Source organism: Primulina tabacum, chromosome 10 (assembly GCF_025594145.1).
Source record: "Primulina tabacum isolate GXHZ01 chromosome 10, ASM2559414v2, whole genome shotgun sequence".
NCBI classification, from domain to species: domain Eukaryota; kingdom Viridiplantae; phylum Streptophyta; class Magnoliopsida; order Lamiales; family Gesneriaceae; genus Primulina; species Primulina tabacum.
The window spans coordinates 7,528,561-7,543,081 of record NC_134559.1 but is presented as its reverse complement, the minus strand read 5'-3'; the positions used below and the strand labels follow the sequence as shown (position 1 = coordinate 7,543,081).

At 31.3% G+C, this 14,521-nt stretch overlaps 1 protein-coding gene across 1 annotated transcript; it reads left to right on the top strand.

Annotated features, from left to right (window-relative positions):
* The first annotated feature begins 3,335 nt into the window (after positions 1-3,335).
* LOC142505491 (1-aminocyclopropane-1-carboxylate synthase 7-like) lies at positions 3,336-5,505 on the top strand. Its single transcript, XM_075618476.1, is given in 5 exon segments — positions 3,336-3,585; positions 3,683-3,814; positions 3,911-4,071; positions 4,442-4,637; positions 4,639-5,505. Coding segments are annotated over 5 exon segments (1,332 nt in total). The 5' UTR covers positions 3,336-3,429; the 3' UTR covers positions 5,326-5,505.
* Positions 5,506-14,521: the final 9,016 nt, after the last annotated feature.

Sequence of the window (14,521 nt, the reverse complement as noted above, 5' to 3'; positions counted from 1 at the left end):
TATTTTAATAGGAGAAGAAGTTTTTTTATAATTGGATTTCGAATTCGAGATCTGATCCAAACCCCGAGACTTTGATGTTAAACAAACTATAAGTTATCAACAAAAAGGAAAGTTAATTTTTTATTATTATTACGTGGGCTTCTGCAGCAGCTACATTTTGGTGTGCACTGGGTAATACCCAGCAAATGTAGTAGCCAACAAACTATGCTAACTTGGTGAATCGTACTGAGCTACAATGTCTAACATGTTGTACAGATAAGGTGTTGGTAAGGGGAATCAAACTCTCATCATTACTCAAAACATTCGCATACTCTACCAACTCAGACACCACATCATGAAGACAAATTTTTTTTAATATTAGCGTTGGTTGATTCTAATGCAAGTGAAAATCAATAGTTAAAATATGGTATTATTGTAATATATATATATATATATATATATATATATATATATGATTAAAATTTAAAACCGACAAACTTACTATATTAATTTTGTAATTTTCACAATATTTACTGATTAAGTAGTTCATCTATAATTGAGTTTTTATTTAATTTATTATCGTCGAGGATAAAATAAGTGGTGATGAAATTTGTCGTCAAACAATCATCAAGAAAAAAATAACATATCAGTTGTGAGCTCCACATGCAAATGCCTAATTGCACTCCACATCACATATTTTTATGTCACTAGTGTTTCATTTTTATAATACTTATAAAAAGTGATACAATTATGATGGTCATCATAAGCAATCATCAAGAAAACTTATGCATACTATGAATAACATTTCGTTTAAAAAATCACATATACCAAAATAATGTGAATAACATAAATAAAAATTAAATTATGAAAAAATAATGCAAAACATTAAAAACACATAAAATATTAGTTTTAAATTTATAAAAAAAAAACGTGAGTGTATTTATGCAAAAATTCAAAAAAAACAACTAATGAAAAAAAAATTACTAAAAACTGGCTAGTCAACTCGCCCTGACCTACGGTCTGTTTGGGTTGACCTGTTTAGACCTGCCTCCAAAAGAGCCAGTAAAATCTTAACACAACCGGTCAATTTTTCATGACGAGGTGGGTTGGTCTGACAGGTCTGACTCATTTTGACGTCACTACATGTCAGCACTCTAATGAAAAATGATTGAAAAAATGTAAATTAGTAGACTAACATCGTAAATTAACAAAAAAAAGGCATATAAAAAGTAGAAAATATACAATTTACTTGACAAATATAATTTTCTCAAATCAAATACAATAGAGAAAGAAGTGACGGCTCTATCATCAACCCCCAAAACTCTATTCAATATTTCAATGTATGCATGTTTATGAGAAATAACAAAAAAAAAAAAAAACCACACACTACGAGGGCTACCACCCAAAAGAATTCAAGTCACAAACTCTAACATTCTCTGTCTTGACCTGAATTCCAACTTAAGGAATGAAATCGAGACTCCAATTTGACAACTACATTTCCCACCTCTTCCACGAAAATCCTCTAAGAGCATAAATCAACTGCGAACACCATCCCATTCCGAAAAAATGTCTAAACTTGTCTAGCTACCAACAATGACTTGGTCACCATATATATTTTCATGTCTCCACCACGAGCAATATAATGATATTTACAAGTATTACTTATCATCAACGTGTTTTATACTCTCGTAATAAAGAAAACTTCGTTTTTTTGTCGCGTACACTTCTTTGCCATTTTGACTACTTTTGATTTTTTTAAAAAAAAATAATTTAAATCATTTTTTAATGTGATCTTTATGTAGCGTTGATGAGATACGACATAATGACATAATATAAGTGCCTAAATTAAAATTTCATGGTACACACATTGTATTGATTGATAAATGTAACAGCTTATATAATATGTGTGGTATATATCATCTTAGGCAAAAACTTGTGTGAGACGGTCTCATGAGTCATATTTTGTGAGACTGATCTTTTACTTGGGTCATCTATGAAAAATTATTACTTTTTTATGCTAAGAGTATTACTTTTTAGAGTGGGTCTCATGTGAGACCGTCTCACGGATCTTAATCTGTGAGACGGGTTAATCCTGCCGATATTCACAATAAAAAGTAATACTCTTAGCATAAAAAGTAATATTTTTTCATGGATGATTCAAATAAGAGATACGTCTCACAAATACGATCCGTGAGACCATCTCACACAAGTTTTTGTCTACTTTTTATTGTGAATATCGGTATGATTGACCCATCTCACAGATAAATATTCGTGAGACTGTCTCACAAGAGACCTACTCTCAACTTATAGTGTACCAAAAATTAAAATAATTAATTAATTATATCCATTAGCAACCATCCATATATATACATACATACATATATATATATATATAGATACACACACACACACAAAAGTTTTTAGTCAATTATTCAAACCTCGAAAAAATATAATGTTTCACCATGTAATAAAGATAAAGAAAAATTTCTTATGATTGATATTTTGGAGGAAATTAAACGGGGACCATTCAACCACCATATTTTTTTTGGTGTTGTGGATCTTGTGGGAGATATATAAACGTTAGCCTTTGAAGAGATGACAGAAGCCAACAGTTGTCGCCAGTGAGAAAAAAAAAAAGTACTATATTTGTAAACTCCGACGTTTCATCTTGCTTAGCTTAACACAATCAATCATTGATTCTTCTTTTTTTTCTTCAATTCTTTTTTTTATGCTGAGAAAATATCATGGTATGATTTTAAATGCTTTAGAAATTTTTTTTTACGGGTGTCGATTACTTGTAATTTATCTACTATCAAAGTTTAAAATTTGGGACGAGTCTGAAAATATAATTTAACGAAATACTATATTTTTAAATCTTAAATGATATACATATGATTTAAAGATAAGATATGTGTATGACTTGACATCGACCATTTTATTTACAGTTTTGTAAATTGATTTGACAGCAAAAAAAAATTTCTTACAAACAGAATAAAATTTGTATTTTAAAAATGAACTTCTTAAAACAAATTTTCAGAAAACATTTTCATGCAAAATTAGGCAAAAATTTGTGTGAGATGGTCTCACGGATCGTATTTTGTGAGACGGGTCCTTATTTGGATCATACATGAAAATGTATTACTTTTTATTGTGAATATTGGTAGGGTTGACTCGTTTCACAGATGAAGATTCGTGAGACCGTCTCACAAGAGACCTACTCTATAAATTAAGGGAAAAAATGGCCAATGGTTACATTCATTTCCATGTAATTTGAAGGCGCCATTTTATATATATTTTTATAGCACTTCTTGTATAAATAGGGGACCAAAGCTAGCTTCCATCCAAGAAAACAAACTGTTCCTTTATTTTTTTTTTCTTGTTCTCACTTTTAGGCTGCATTTTCTTTCTTCAAATAGCCTCTTTTTATTGCAAAAATTACATTGATTATACATGGGAATTGAGACAGGTTTATCAAAAGTAGCAGAATCAGAAACTCATGGTGAGAATTCACCATATTTTGCTGGATGGAAAGCGTATGATGAAGACCCTTATGATGAATTATGCAATCCCTCTGGAGTTATACAAATGGGACTTGCAGAAAATCAAGTAAGTTCTCAGTTTTCGAATTATCTTGGCAGTCGAATCATTTCAAACGACTTCATTTCGCAGTACTTGATCGTTCATTTCTGTGTTTATACAACAGGTTTCATTTGATTTGTTGGAGCAATACCTGGAAACACACCAGGAGTCACCAACTATTGGTAGGAGCAAAGCTTCTGGATTCAGAGAAAATGCTCTATTTCAAGATTATCATGGACTAAAATCTTTCAGAAAGGTAATTATATTATTCATTTTTTTGCATAAATATTTATATTGTAAGATGAAAACAAAAATTATATATATCCTTTAATTTGTGAAATTAATAATCCAGGCAATGGCAAGTTTTATGGAAGAAATAAGAGGGGGAAGAGCCAAATTCAACCCTGATAGAGTTGTTCTAACAGCTGGTGCAACTGCAGCCAATGAGTTATTGACTTTCATTTTGGCTGATCCTGGCGATGCCTTGCTTGTTCCTACTCCATACTATCCCGGGTATGAACGTTTTCCTCGAAATTTTTTTTTATCGATGGGACGATTTTCTTCGCTCTCCTCTCGTTTGCATCCCTTTTCGGTATACCCACGTGTGTCGCCGTACCTGATATCCGGTGAAAATAATTTAAATTTTTTTGGAGAAATTAATGACATAAAATTTTGATTCTTTGGGTATTCTCAATTATTAATCCAAAAAGTAGGGAGGGGAATCCAAAAAGTAAGGAGAGGATAAGTTCTGGTGGCGAAATATTTTTGGAAAAATTACATTGAAATTTGTGTTTTATACGAAGATTCAGTCCACGAGAATCTCATATTTCTGACAATCTTGTCTGGCAAATGCATCGTTAACTGTGGTACTTTGAATTAACAGGTTTGACAGAGACTTGAGGTGGAGAACTGGAGTAAACATAGTACCAGTTTCCTGCGACAGCTCAAACAATTTCGAAATCACCCCTGAGGCTTTGGAATCAGCATACAACGAAGCTGAATCCAGGAACATTAAAGTCAAAGGAGTCCTCATAACAAATCCATCGAACCCTTTAGGCGCGACGAATCAAACGGCGAATTCTTGAACAAATTCTTGAGTTCGTGACCCGTAAGAACATCCATCTCGTGTCCGACGAGATCTACTCGGGATCGGCGTTCTCTTCGGATGAATTTGTCAGCATTGCTGAAGTTCTTGAATCCAGAAGCTACAAAGATTCGGAAAGGGTTCACATTGTTTACAGCCTTTCCAAGGATCTAGGGCTTCCAGGGTTCCGAGTGGGGACTATATATTCATACAATGATAAAGTGATGTTAACTGCAAGAAGGATGTCGAGTTTCACCTTGATTTCCTCACAAACTCAACAGCTTTTGGCCTCAATGCTTTCTGATAAGAAATTCACGGAACATTACGTCAAAACTAATAGAGAAAGGTTGAAAAGGAGGCACGGGATGATCGTTTCCGGGTTGAAAAACGCCGGTATCGAGTGCTTGAAAGGGAATGCCGGACTGTTCTGTTGGATGAATTTGAGGCAATTTTTGGAGGAGGATACGAAGGAACAAGAATTGGAATTGTGGGATTTAATTTTGCATGAAGTTAAATTAAACATTTCTCCGGGATCTTCTTGCCATTGCTCCGAGCCGGGGTGGTTTAGGGTTTGCTTTGCGAATATGAGTGAACAGACACTGGATGTTGCACTCAGAAGAATACAAGATTTTGTGGAAAGAAGAAAAGGGAGGAAGTGGAACAATGGATTCTGCTCAAAATGATTTTATTTTTTATTCTGTTTTTTTTTTTTTTTGAATTATTCATTTTTGAAGCCTTTTTCTAGGTTTTTCTTCAGGTTTGTTTTTTCCAGGAAAAAGGCTCTTATTTGAAGATCAATCAGTGTCTCAAATTGAGATTGTAAATTGTTTTCCAATTGAGATTCAATTGTAAGAATTTATATTGATAAGCAAGATTTTAATTATATATAAAAAAATGCATCTCATCATCAGTGTGTCTACAAAAACAACTTGTTGATATAAACAGATCATAAGTTCATAGAGTTTTAGTCTCAAATTTTTTTGACAAATTTGTTAATTTATTTTGCAACTTTAGTTATTTTTCACAAGAGTACTTACACTGAACATTGATTTATCGGTGTCACGACAACGAAAAATCCACGCCATGTCAGTGTCTCGTGTAAAAAAACCAAAATTATCGAGTAAACCAAAAACGACGGATACATTAAAATAGCAACTTTACAAAATAGATAACAAAATCACAAAAAGAAACAAATTTAAATAGCAAAAAGATCATATCTCCTGTGAGAATAGTCTCCGGTCAATACATATACCGGAAATTAATACATTTTCATTGATCGAGTCAGAACCATTCTTACAAAACTGAAGAGTGAGACGATTACATGAGAGTTTTAATATGACAAAAAATATTTACAAATTTTCTCGTTTCTCCATATCGGACACTCGATCTTCTTATGTAAGCCAGATATTCATAGAACATAAGTTGAAAATTGATTGATATTGAAGATATCTACGTCGATCGGTTATTAAATATCAAGAAATACATTGACTAACAAAACAAAGTATAAAAATGATCTTATTATATAATTTTAAATCTATAACATCTGTTTCATTATCATGTCAAAAGAATTATTTTCAAAACCTTCGAACTGAAGGGAGATGTATCAGTGATAATTTTTTTGATTTTATCACTATCAAATATAAATACTTATATTTGAAATATGAAAGTAAACCAATAACAAAAACTAGAATTGCGTGTGAGTGAGCCGTCTGTGATAAATATGCCATTGACTTTTTATGTTTCTTGGAAATGTCAAATTCGGTTGGTTGGAGGACAAGTGCTACAAGTTTTCCCTCCATATTTCGATAAATAAAGTATTTCTCATCCCTTTTGACTCCAAATTATTTAATTAATTTTATCAATATATGTTGAGGTGTTAAAGCTAGAACAACGAGATTGGATATTAAGATGTGAATAAAAATGTAGACCGGGCTTGTAGCTCAGTGGTCTCACCCGCCAGATTAACTGAATTCTCTCGGTTCGATCATCCTCCTCGCATGTGTTGTAATAAAAAAATGTGTATAAAAATGAGAAAAAATTGTAATTTTGTTTATTTATATTTGCTTTTCTCTTATTCTGATTATCTAATCATGTTATCAAATTTTAGCTAGTCTTAGTCCGCTATATGTAATTTTAACATTTTTTTTGACTCACTGTTATGAATCATTTTTATGTAAAAACAATAAAATTATCAAAAATTGAAAGATAACGCTGTAATTTGCAAATACAATTTTCTCTTAATTTTAATTTAAATACCCGATGGTGGCACACAGCTTGCAATTGGGTTTTTTTTTTTTTTTTGGGAAAAAAAATCATATAAAATGTTTGACCCACCCTAACACATTTTCGTATATAAGCGTGGCGTGCATGTCATGAGTCATGGATACTCTCGTTAATTAATTCCTTTAAAAAATTTATGCACTAGAAGGAAGCTCTTTCGACTTTAATTATTCGAGGATATTCACTACATTAACTTGTTACATATAAAATTTATTTGGAGCTCGTGTATGAAATGTAAAAAAACTACAATATTAGTCATATATGTTTGTTTTTATTGTAATTTTGATATTTTATATGAGTTATCAAATTTCTGTTTTGTCCGCTATCTTTATTATTTTTACAATTTTAATCATTTTTTCGACATGATGTTGATGTGACATATATAAGACGTCTACATGAATTTGATATGGCGCTGATATGGAACTCGAATATCAACGCTTCCATTGAAAGAACTAAAATTGTAAAAAAAAAAAAACTGATAGATACAAGTCTAAATTAAAATTAGATAATATAGAGGATTAAAATCACAAAATGCTAAACAGATATGACTAAATCACAATTTTCCCAAAATATAATCCAACAAGTTAGTACTCTGTGTAAAAGATGTTTCACTGGGTATAATATAAGCTAATTAGAATGTATTTACATTGAGAAAATTTAATAGTGTATAATCATAATAGTGACTTTGAACATTTTCGAGTTCAGCTTTTATATATAGTCTCTAACTGAGTTTTCTTTTACTATGATCTTGATACTATAGCAAAGATTTCATATTAATTCTTGATTTATGATAATAACTTATTGCTTAGATATATAATTAGTTCATCGTTCTTCGTTCCATGATTGTCACTTTTCATATATGACAAATGAAGTAAACTTAGATAACTAGGTTTTTTAGTATAATCTATAGTGAAAATTGCTATTTTAGTCTTTTAAATTGACATGTTTTGAATTTTAGTTTTGTAATTTGTCAAAGTTTGGTTTTTATCCAATAACTTCGAATTGTTTTTCCCTGTTTTGGTCATTTTTTTGCCTGAAACTGCTAAATCTACCGAATATTGTTTTATTTGACACGTATGCTATCTTATGTGGCTCATATGACAAGAATAAAGTTTATGCTACAATATTAAAATATACATAGACGAAAAAAAACTAAAAACATTTTTCATCTCATTTTGAATGTTGTTTTGCTTTGTTTTTCTCTTTTTTGATCAAAAAAATTTTTATGTGATTAATATATGAACTTTATTCTCGTCACAAATACCACGTAGAAGATAACTGATGCCAACCATATTCGATGAATTTAGTGGTTTCATGTAAAAATATGACTAAAACAAGAATAAAAAACTCGAGTTATTGTATGAAAACCAACATTATTTGTTGAGTTACATGACTAAAACCTAAAATAAGACAAGTTACATGATTAAAATTGATATTTTCTCTATTTAAAAACCTGACAAAAAGAAGATAACAAACTTAAACATTGATTTGAGTTGGTATATATGGAGAATAAATCTCTTGCAAAATAATAACTAACCAAAAAACTACAATTATTTTTCCATTTACGCATGTGAGGCCATGCTAACCTTCTCCTAATGGTTCTCATTGATTATATATATCATTGTATCATTGCTTCGTCATATGCTAAATGTTAACTTACCAGCTTTATTTTTGTCCTGTATTTTTATCATCTATATTGTTGAATTTCGATACTAATCCACTATTTTTTTGTTTGTAATTTTAGTCATTTTTTCGAAATGACATTATATACAATGATGTGACACCGACGTATGCAATATATATCACGATAGCACTCCCGATGACAAAATGACAAAACCAAAAATCGAAACGTACAATATTAAACTAAAATTTGAAAACATAAAAAATGCAAATTTTCCATTGGTTTAAGTTAATCGATTACCAATTATATCGCTGTCGTCACTCATTTCTTCATCACTCAATATGAATAATTATAATTCAATCATTACACAATGTTAACAATTATTTGTCACATTAAGCCTCTTATCCCCAAAGGCCCTTTTTCCAAATAATTTTTGTTAATGTATAACCCTACGTCTCCTATAGAGCTAGATGGCGTATAGATAATTAATTTCAATAAATTAATTCCAATTTTTAAATAAGTAAGTCTCTTGTGATATGCTCACAAGATTTTTATCTGTGAGACGGGTCAACACTACCAATATTCACAATAAAAAATAATACTCTTAGCATAAAAAGTAATAATTTTTCATGGATAACCTAAATAAGAGACTCGTCTCACAAAATACGATCCGTAGGACCGTCGTGCAAGTTTTTGCCTTTTTTAATTTTACTGACTTTTAGGAAACTTTAATTTCAATGATTGAAGTAGACCAATCTCCTTCAAAAAGGTGGTCCTCCAATTTAATTAATTTTCCAATAATTCGGTACTTTAATTACTTTTGTTATTCTATTAACTTCATTATAATAAAACACAATTCTTTTGGGTAGTTAATTAAATACAACTTGAACAGATATAATTACAAAATTGGTTAAGAAACAATAGTCAAATGTCGACATATTTATTCACCTACAAATCTTAGTCTCCAAATTGCCAAATTAATAGTAACATGATTTCATTATTTTTCTCTTTTATAGAAATATAATAATTAATTATAATTATTATAAATAGAAAATTGTAATTAATTAAATTCATAAAACTCATCAATATATATGTAATCAATAAGATCTTGATCATTCATCACTTATATATTTTCGATAAAAACTTGTGTGAGACGGTATCACGAGTCATATTTTGTGAGACGGATCTCTTATTTGGGTCATCCATGAAAAACTATTACTTTTTATGCTAAGAGTATTACTTTTTATTATGAATATCGGTAGACTTAACTCGTCTCACAGATAAGATTCGTGAGACCGTCTCACAAGATATCTATTCTATATTTTCAAGTAGATTGGCAATAATAAACTTAAGTTTATAAGAAGTGCTTGAAACTAGAGAAGTTGGCAAATGGTGAGTAAGAAATCCTCATTCATATACGTAACATCACATCCACACTCCCGATTAAAAATGATTAAATTATAAAAAAATGAAGTTATGAGACTAAAACTCAATTTTGACAACATATATAAAACCAAAATTACAAAGAGACAAACATATCGAGCATAAAATATAATAATAATAATTAAAAGAACAACTACTCAATGGAACACCTTGTAGACCACAAAAATTAAAGGATAGATATTTATACACATCATTTGAACAAATCGCACCTCCATTAATGATTATTTTTTAAACCGATTCTCTTTTAATTAATATAATTAATGGATAAGAAGAAGAGACTAAATCATCCCGAACATGTAATTACAAATTAAAAACTCATAATAATTGCGATAATCATCCTGGCACAATTGAATTAATAATTTAAAAATAAATATATTTAAATATAATATAATTTGTTTTATTTAAATGATCGCACGTAAACTGTATCTCATATATATATATATATTACAAATTAAATTCGTTTCTCTGGTTGGCAAGCATGTGTGTGGATGAGGGCAATTATGGTCGCCATTCCCATGCGCAATCATGCACTGGGCTGGGATCACACACTCGATCTTCAATTCATTCATGCCAATTATTTATTGCTTCAAACTTCAATTATTAATTGCTTATTGGATTGTGAACATGTGTGATCATCTCACTTATAGCCAACCACACTGTGATTATATAAAAAAATATAACAATTAATGTGTATGTATATATTACCCAAAAATTTTCGTGACACGATCTCACAAGTCAATTTTGTGATATATGTCTTCTATTTAGGTCATCCATAAAAAAATAGTATTTTTTATGTCAAAAATATTATTTAATATTGTAAATATGAGTATGATTGACTTGTCTCACGGACTGTGACCTACTAAATATATATGTGTGTGGAAGAAATAAATTCAAGAATAATGAAAAGTTGAAGTTTGACCAAGTACATTTCGAGATTGTTGTTTCTTTTCCTTTGTTTGTTTCAGTGGTCAAGTTTTTTTAAATAAATTTAAACTGCATAATTGATCTTTTATATGAGACAAACGATCACCTTAGAAAAACAAATTATTGACTATGTCAATTAACCTATATATATATATATATATATATATATATATAATTTGTTTTTATAAAGTGGTCCTCTCCGCAAGAAAAAAATTGTTATTTTGGTTATAAATTAACATTGTGATTTTTCTCGTGGAGACGATCACCTTAGAAAACAAATTATTGGGTTTGGTCTTTAACTAATTGGGCTAAATCCCCCATTTGCATAACTACTGCCCATATAGCCATAAGCATTTTCTCTAATCTGAACATAAATGAATCCAAAAGGAATAATAAGGGAAAAAGTTTAGAAAATCCTTAAAAAATATTATCCAAGAAAGATAAGCAGAAAAAAAATTAGATTTTTTCTTGAAAATCCACCAAAATCATACGTTCTAGAAACGATGACATAAGAATGAGTTGCAAATTATTTTTTTTTTAGATTCTAAATGTCTTACAATTTGAGAGCACATGATTTTGTCTTAGTTTAGAGCGATTTCTGGCTTCTGAGATCGAACTTCTCAAATCCTTACTTAGTGAGCTCTCACCTTGGGGTGCATACGAGTCGAATAGGGGTGTAAACTAACCGAATCGAGTCGAGTATAATAAAAATTTGAAGATTCGAATACGACTAGAATTATTTCTTTCATAGTTCGAGTTCGATTAGAAGTTCGTAAATTTTAATACTTTTGGCTCGAATTTGGTTTGAATTAAAGCTTCGAATATGTTCGCTAACTATTTGAATTAATGCTTGAAAATAAGTAGTCGAAAACCTCGAAATTTATTTATTTAATATATAATTATATTATATTAATAAAATACTAAAGCCCGCAAACATCACGCGAACTATCGAATAACATAATTTTGGCTCGAGTTTGACTCGAATAAAGTTCGAACATGTTCGAATTCGGCTCAAATTCGACAAACTCGAATATAAATCAAATATTTTCGAGCCGACTCGAAAAGTTCACGAATAAGCTCGGTTTGTTTACACTCGTTATAGTAGAATCAAACTCGAATACCGCAATACTCGAGCTCAATTTTTTAGGTTCGAGCTCGACGAAAACTCGATCGAGTATTTAATTTCAAGCTCGAACTTGTCTCGTGAAAATATAGAGTTGCTCGATCTCGTGCTCAAAAATATTTGTAGGGTTTAAATTTTATATTAACATTGACAAAAATACCTTAAATTATATATTCTAAAAAAACACAAATATAGTTACTCAAAAAGCCAGTGAGCTACTCGAGCTGAAAATTTAAAACCCGGACTCGATTTGAGTAAAGATTTGTGCTACTCGAACTCAACTCGAATTCCATCAAATCTAGCTGGAATCGAGTTTTGATTGAGTACTCACCTAATCCTGATCTTCTAAACCTGATCTGACTCACTAAATGCATGTCTGAAATCCCCACTTCTTGGGGTCTCACCAAATCTTTATCTCCCAACCGCATGTCCGTAATACTCAACACATGTTTTAGGACAAATTAAGTGCTATTGCTACTCAACAACACAAGTATCAAACAACAATAATTTGACCCAAACTAAAACATCTAACTGAACTTTAGAACTAACTTTGTCGTCTTGTATTCAAAACTGTAATTAACCAGCTATCGAGCTTAGAATATTTTTGATCTGATGCTTCTCTTGGTCGGAACATAATGAACTCACATCAACAACAGTAACGGTGGTCACTCGTGCTAGGAACGTAGTATCAAGTCGTCGCTCATCCACGCACGTAGCATCGAGAGTATGAGAGCTAGCTACCCTGTCATCCTCATGTTGTCGTCAGAGTGTGTTAATCCATGTCACTCATTCCATCGCCAACTCAAAACATCTCAATAGGTCAATAACTATACCAATCAAATGAGTGAGGTTTAAAATGATTCTTTGACTGTCAATATATATATATATTTTTAAAGGAATTTTGAAATGCATTTTTCGGCCATAATTTAAAAATTATCTGTGCAAAAATAGACTCTGTAATCGCAAGTTCACTGTTTAACTCATTGTTCTATCTAAAAGCGTGTTACAAGTACAAGATAATAGGAGTATAGAACTAACGCGACTTTAATTCAACTTAGGGAATGTCACGCCCCGAAACTCGGGATTTGACACCGGCGTCGTTTAACAATCACACAATTGAAACAACCAGCCTCGTAGCATAGTATAAACCGAAATACCAGTTTATTAATCATAATCTCAAAAACCAAAGTCTTTACAACTTAAATAACTAATGAAATAAATGCGGAAACGTTTTTACATAAAACTTGAGTACCAAAATTCAGAAACCTCTTTACTAGCAACTCTCGAGATTAAAACAATTCACCAGCCCCAAAATTGTTCCGATTCTTCTTCTTCAATCTGCTCTTCGGATTTATCTGGGAAGGTTGTAAGGGGTGAGTATTTTGGGAAATACTCAGCAAGTGGGGGCCGTTCGAGTACAACAAAACAACATGCAATTTCGAAATATACATACCATGCAAACATAATTCTTATCACGTGCGCATCATTAACCCGACACTGAGATTCATCTACTTTCAATGGTTTACTGATATCAGTCCCTAATTTTTACTGCTCTAAGGGGACGAGGCCGTATAGCGGTTATCTCCCCCACCGCGTAAGGGTACGTATGGTTGGGATTCCCACCCATATCAAGTTGAATTCTCACAGTGTCAAAACATTTATTCATGCAAAATATCGTAACCAGAAGGGTGTAGAAGAAGAATTGTACTCGCCCGAATTTTTATAAAATCGAAAATATATGCATCGAAATTCAATAATTTAAAACAAGCCCACTTACCTTAAATTCTTGATGAAAAACGTAAAAAGGCTAGGGTTCTTCGAAATTCCTACTTCACTGGTTGGACGGCGGCAGGGCTTCGCTGCGCTCGAAAATTCCTAAGGAGACTAGAGCAAAATTTTCGAAAATTTGGTGTGATATGTGGTGTGATTTTCGAGTCTACAGGGCCCTCCTATTTATAGGGGTTGGCTGCTATCGTGATCGAGTGATATCGCGTTTGAATCTGAATCAAATCTTTATCGAGAATCGTGATCTATCCGTGATATAAATTCGAACTCTAAATCTTTTATCTCTCAATTTTCGAAATTCTCAAATATATACACTGTAGATTTCGAATTCTAGGGATTTTATTATCCTTTGCCTGATTTTTATCCCGGCATCTCCATATCAACTCAAATCTTAGGCATTTATCTGCGAAATTTCAAATAATAATATACACGATATTATTATTCACTCAATCTTGGTAAAATCTTACAAATCTCACATCCTCAAATGAGATAAATCCTGGTATCCAAAATATACTATCGTGATAAAACTTAAAATTCTTGGATTTTACGGGAATCCTAATGATAGATGTGTAGGCGTGTAGCCAAATCTTAAATCTAAACCAGAGAAGTGGAATTCTTCATTAAAAACATCCTAATTTGTTGAAGTGTATGTAACAAGTGCTCTTGTTCTGAGAATGATCGAAACATTTGGTCTACTCAACTT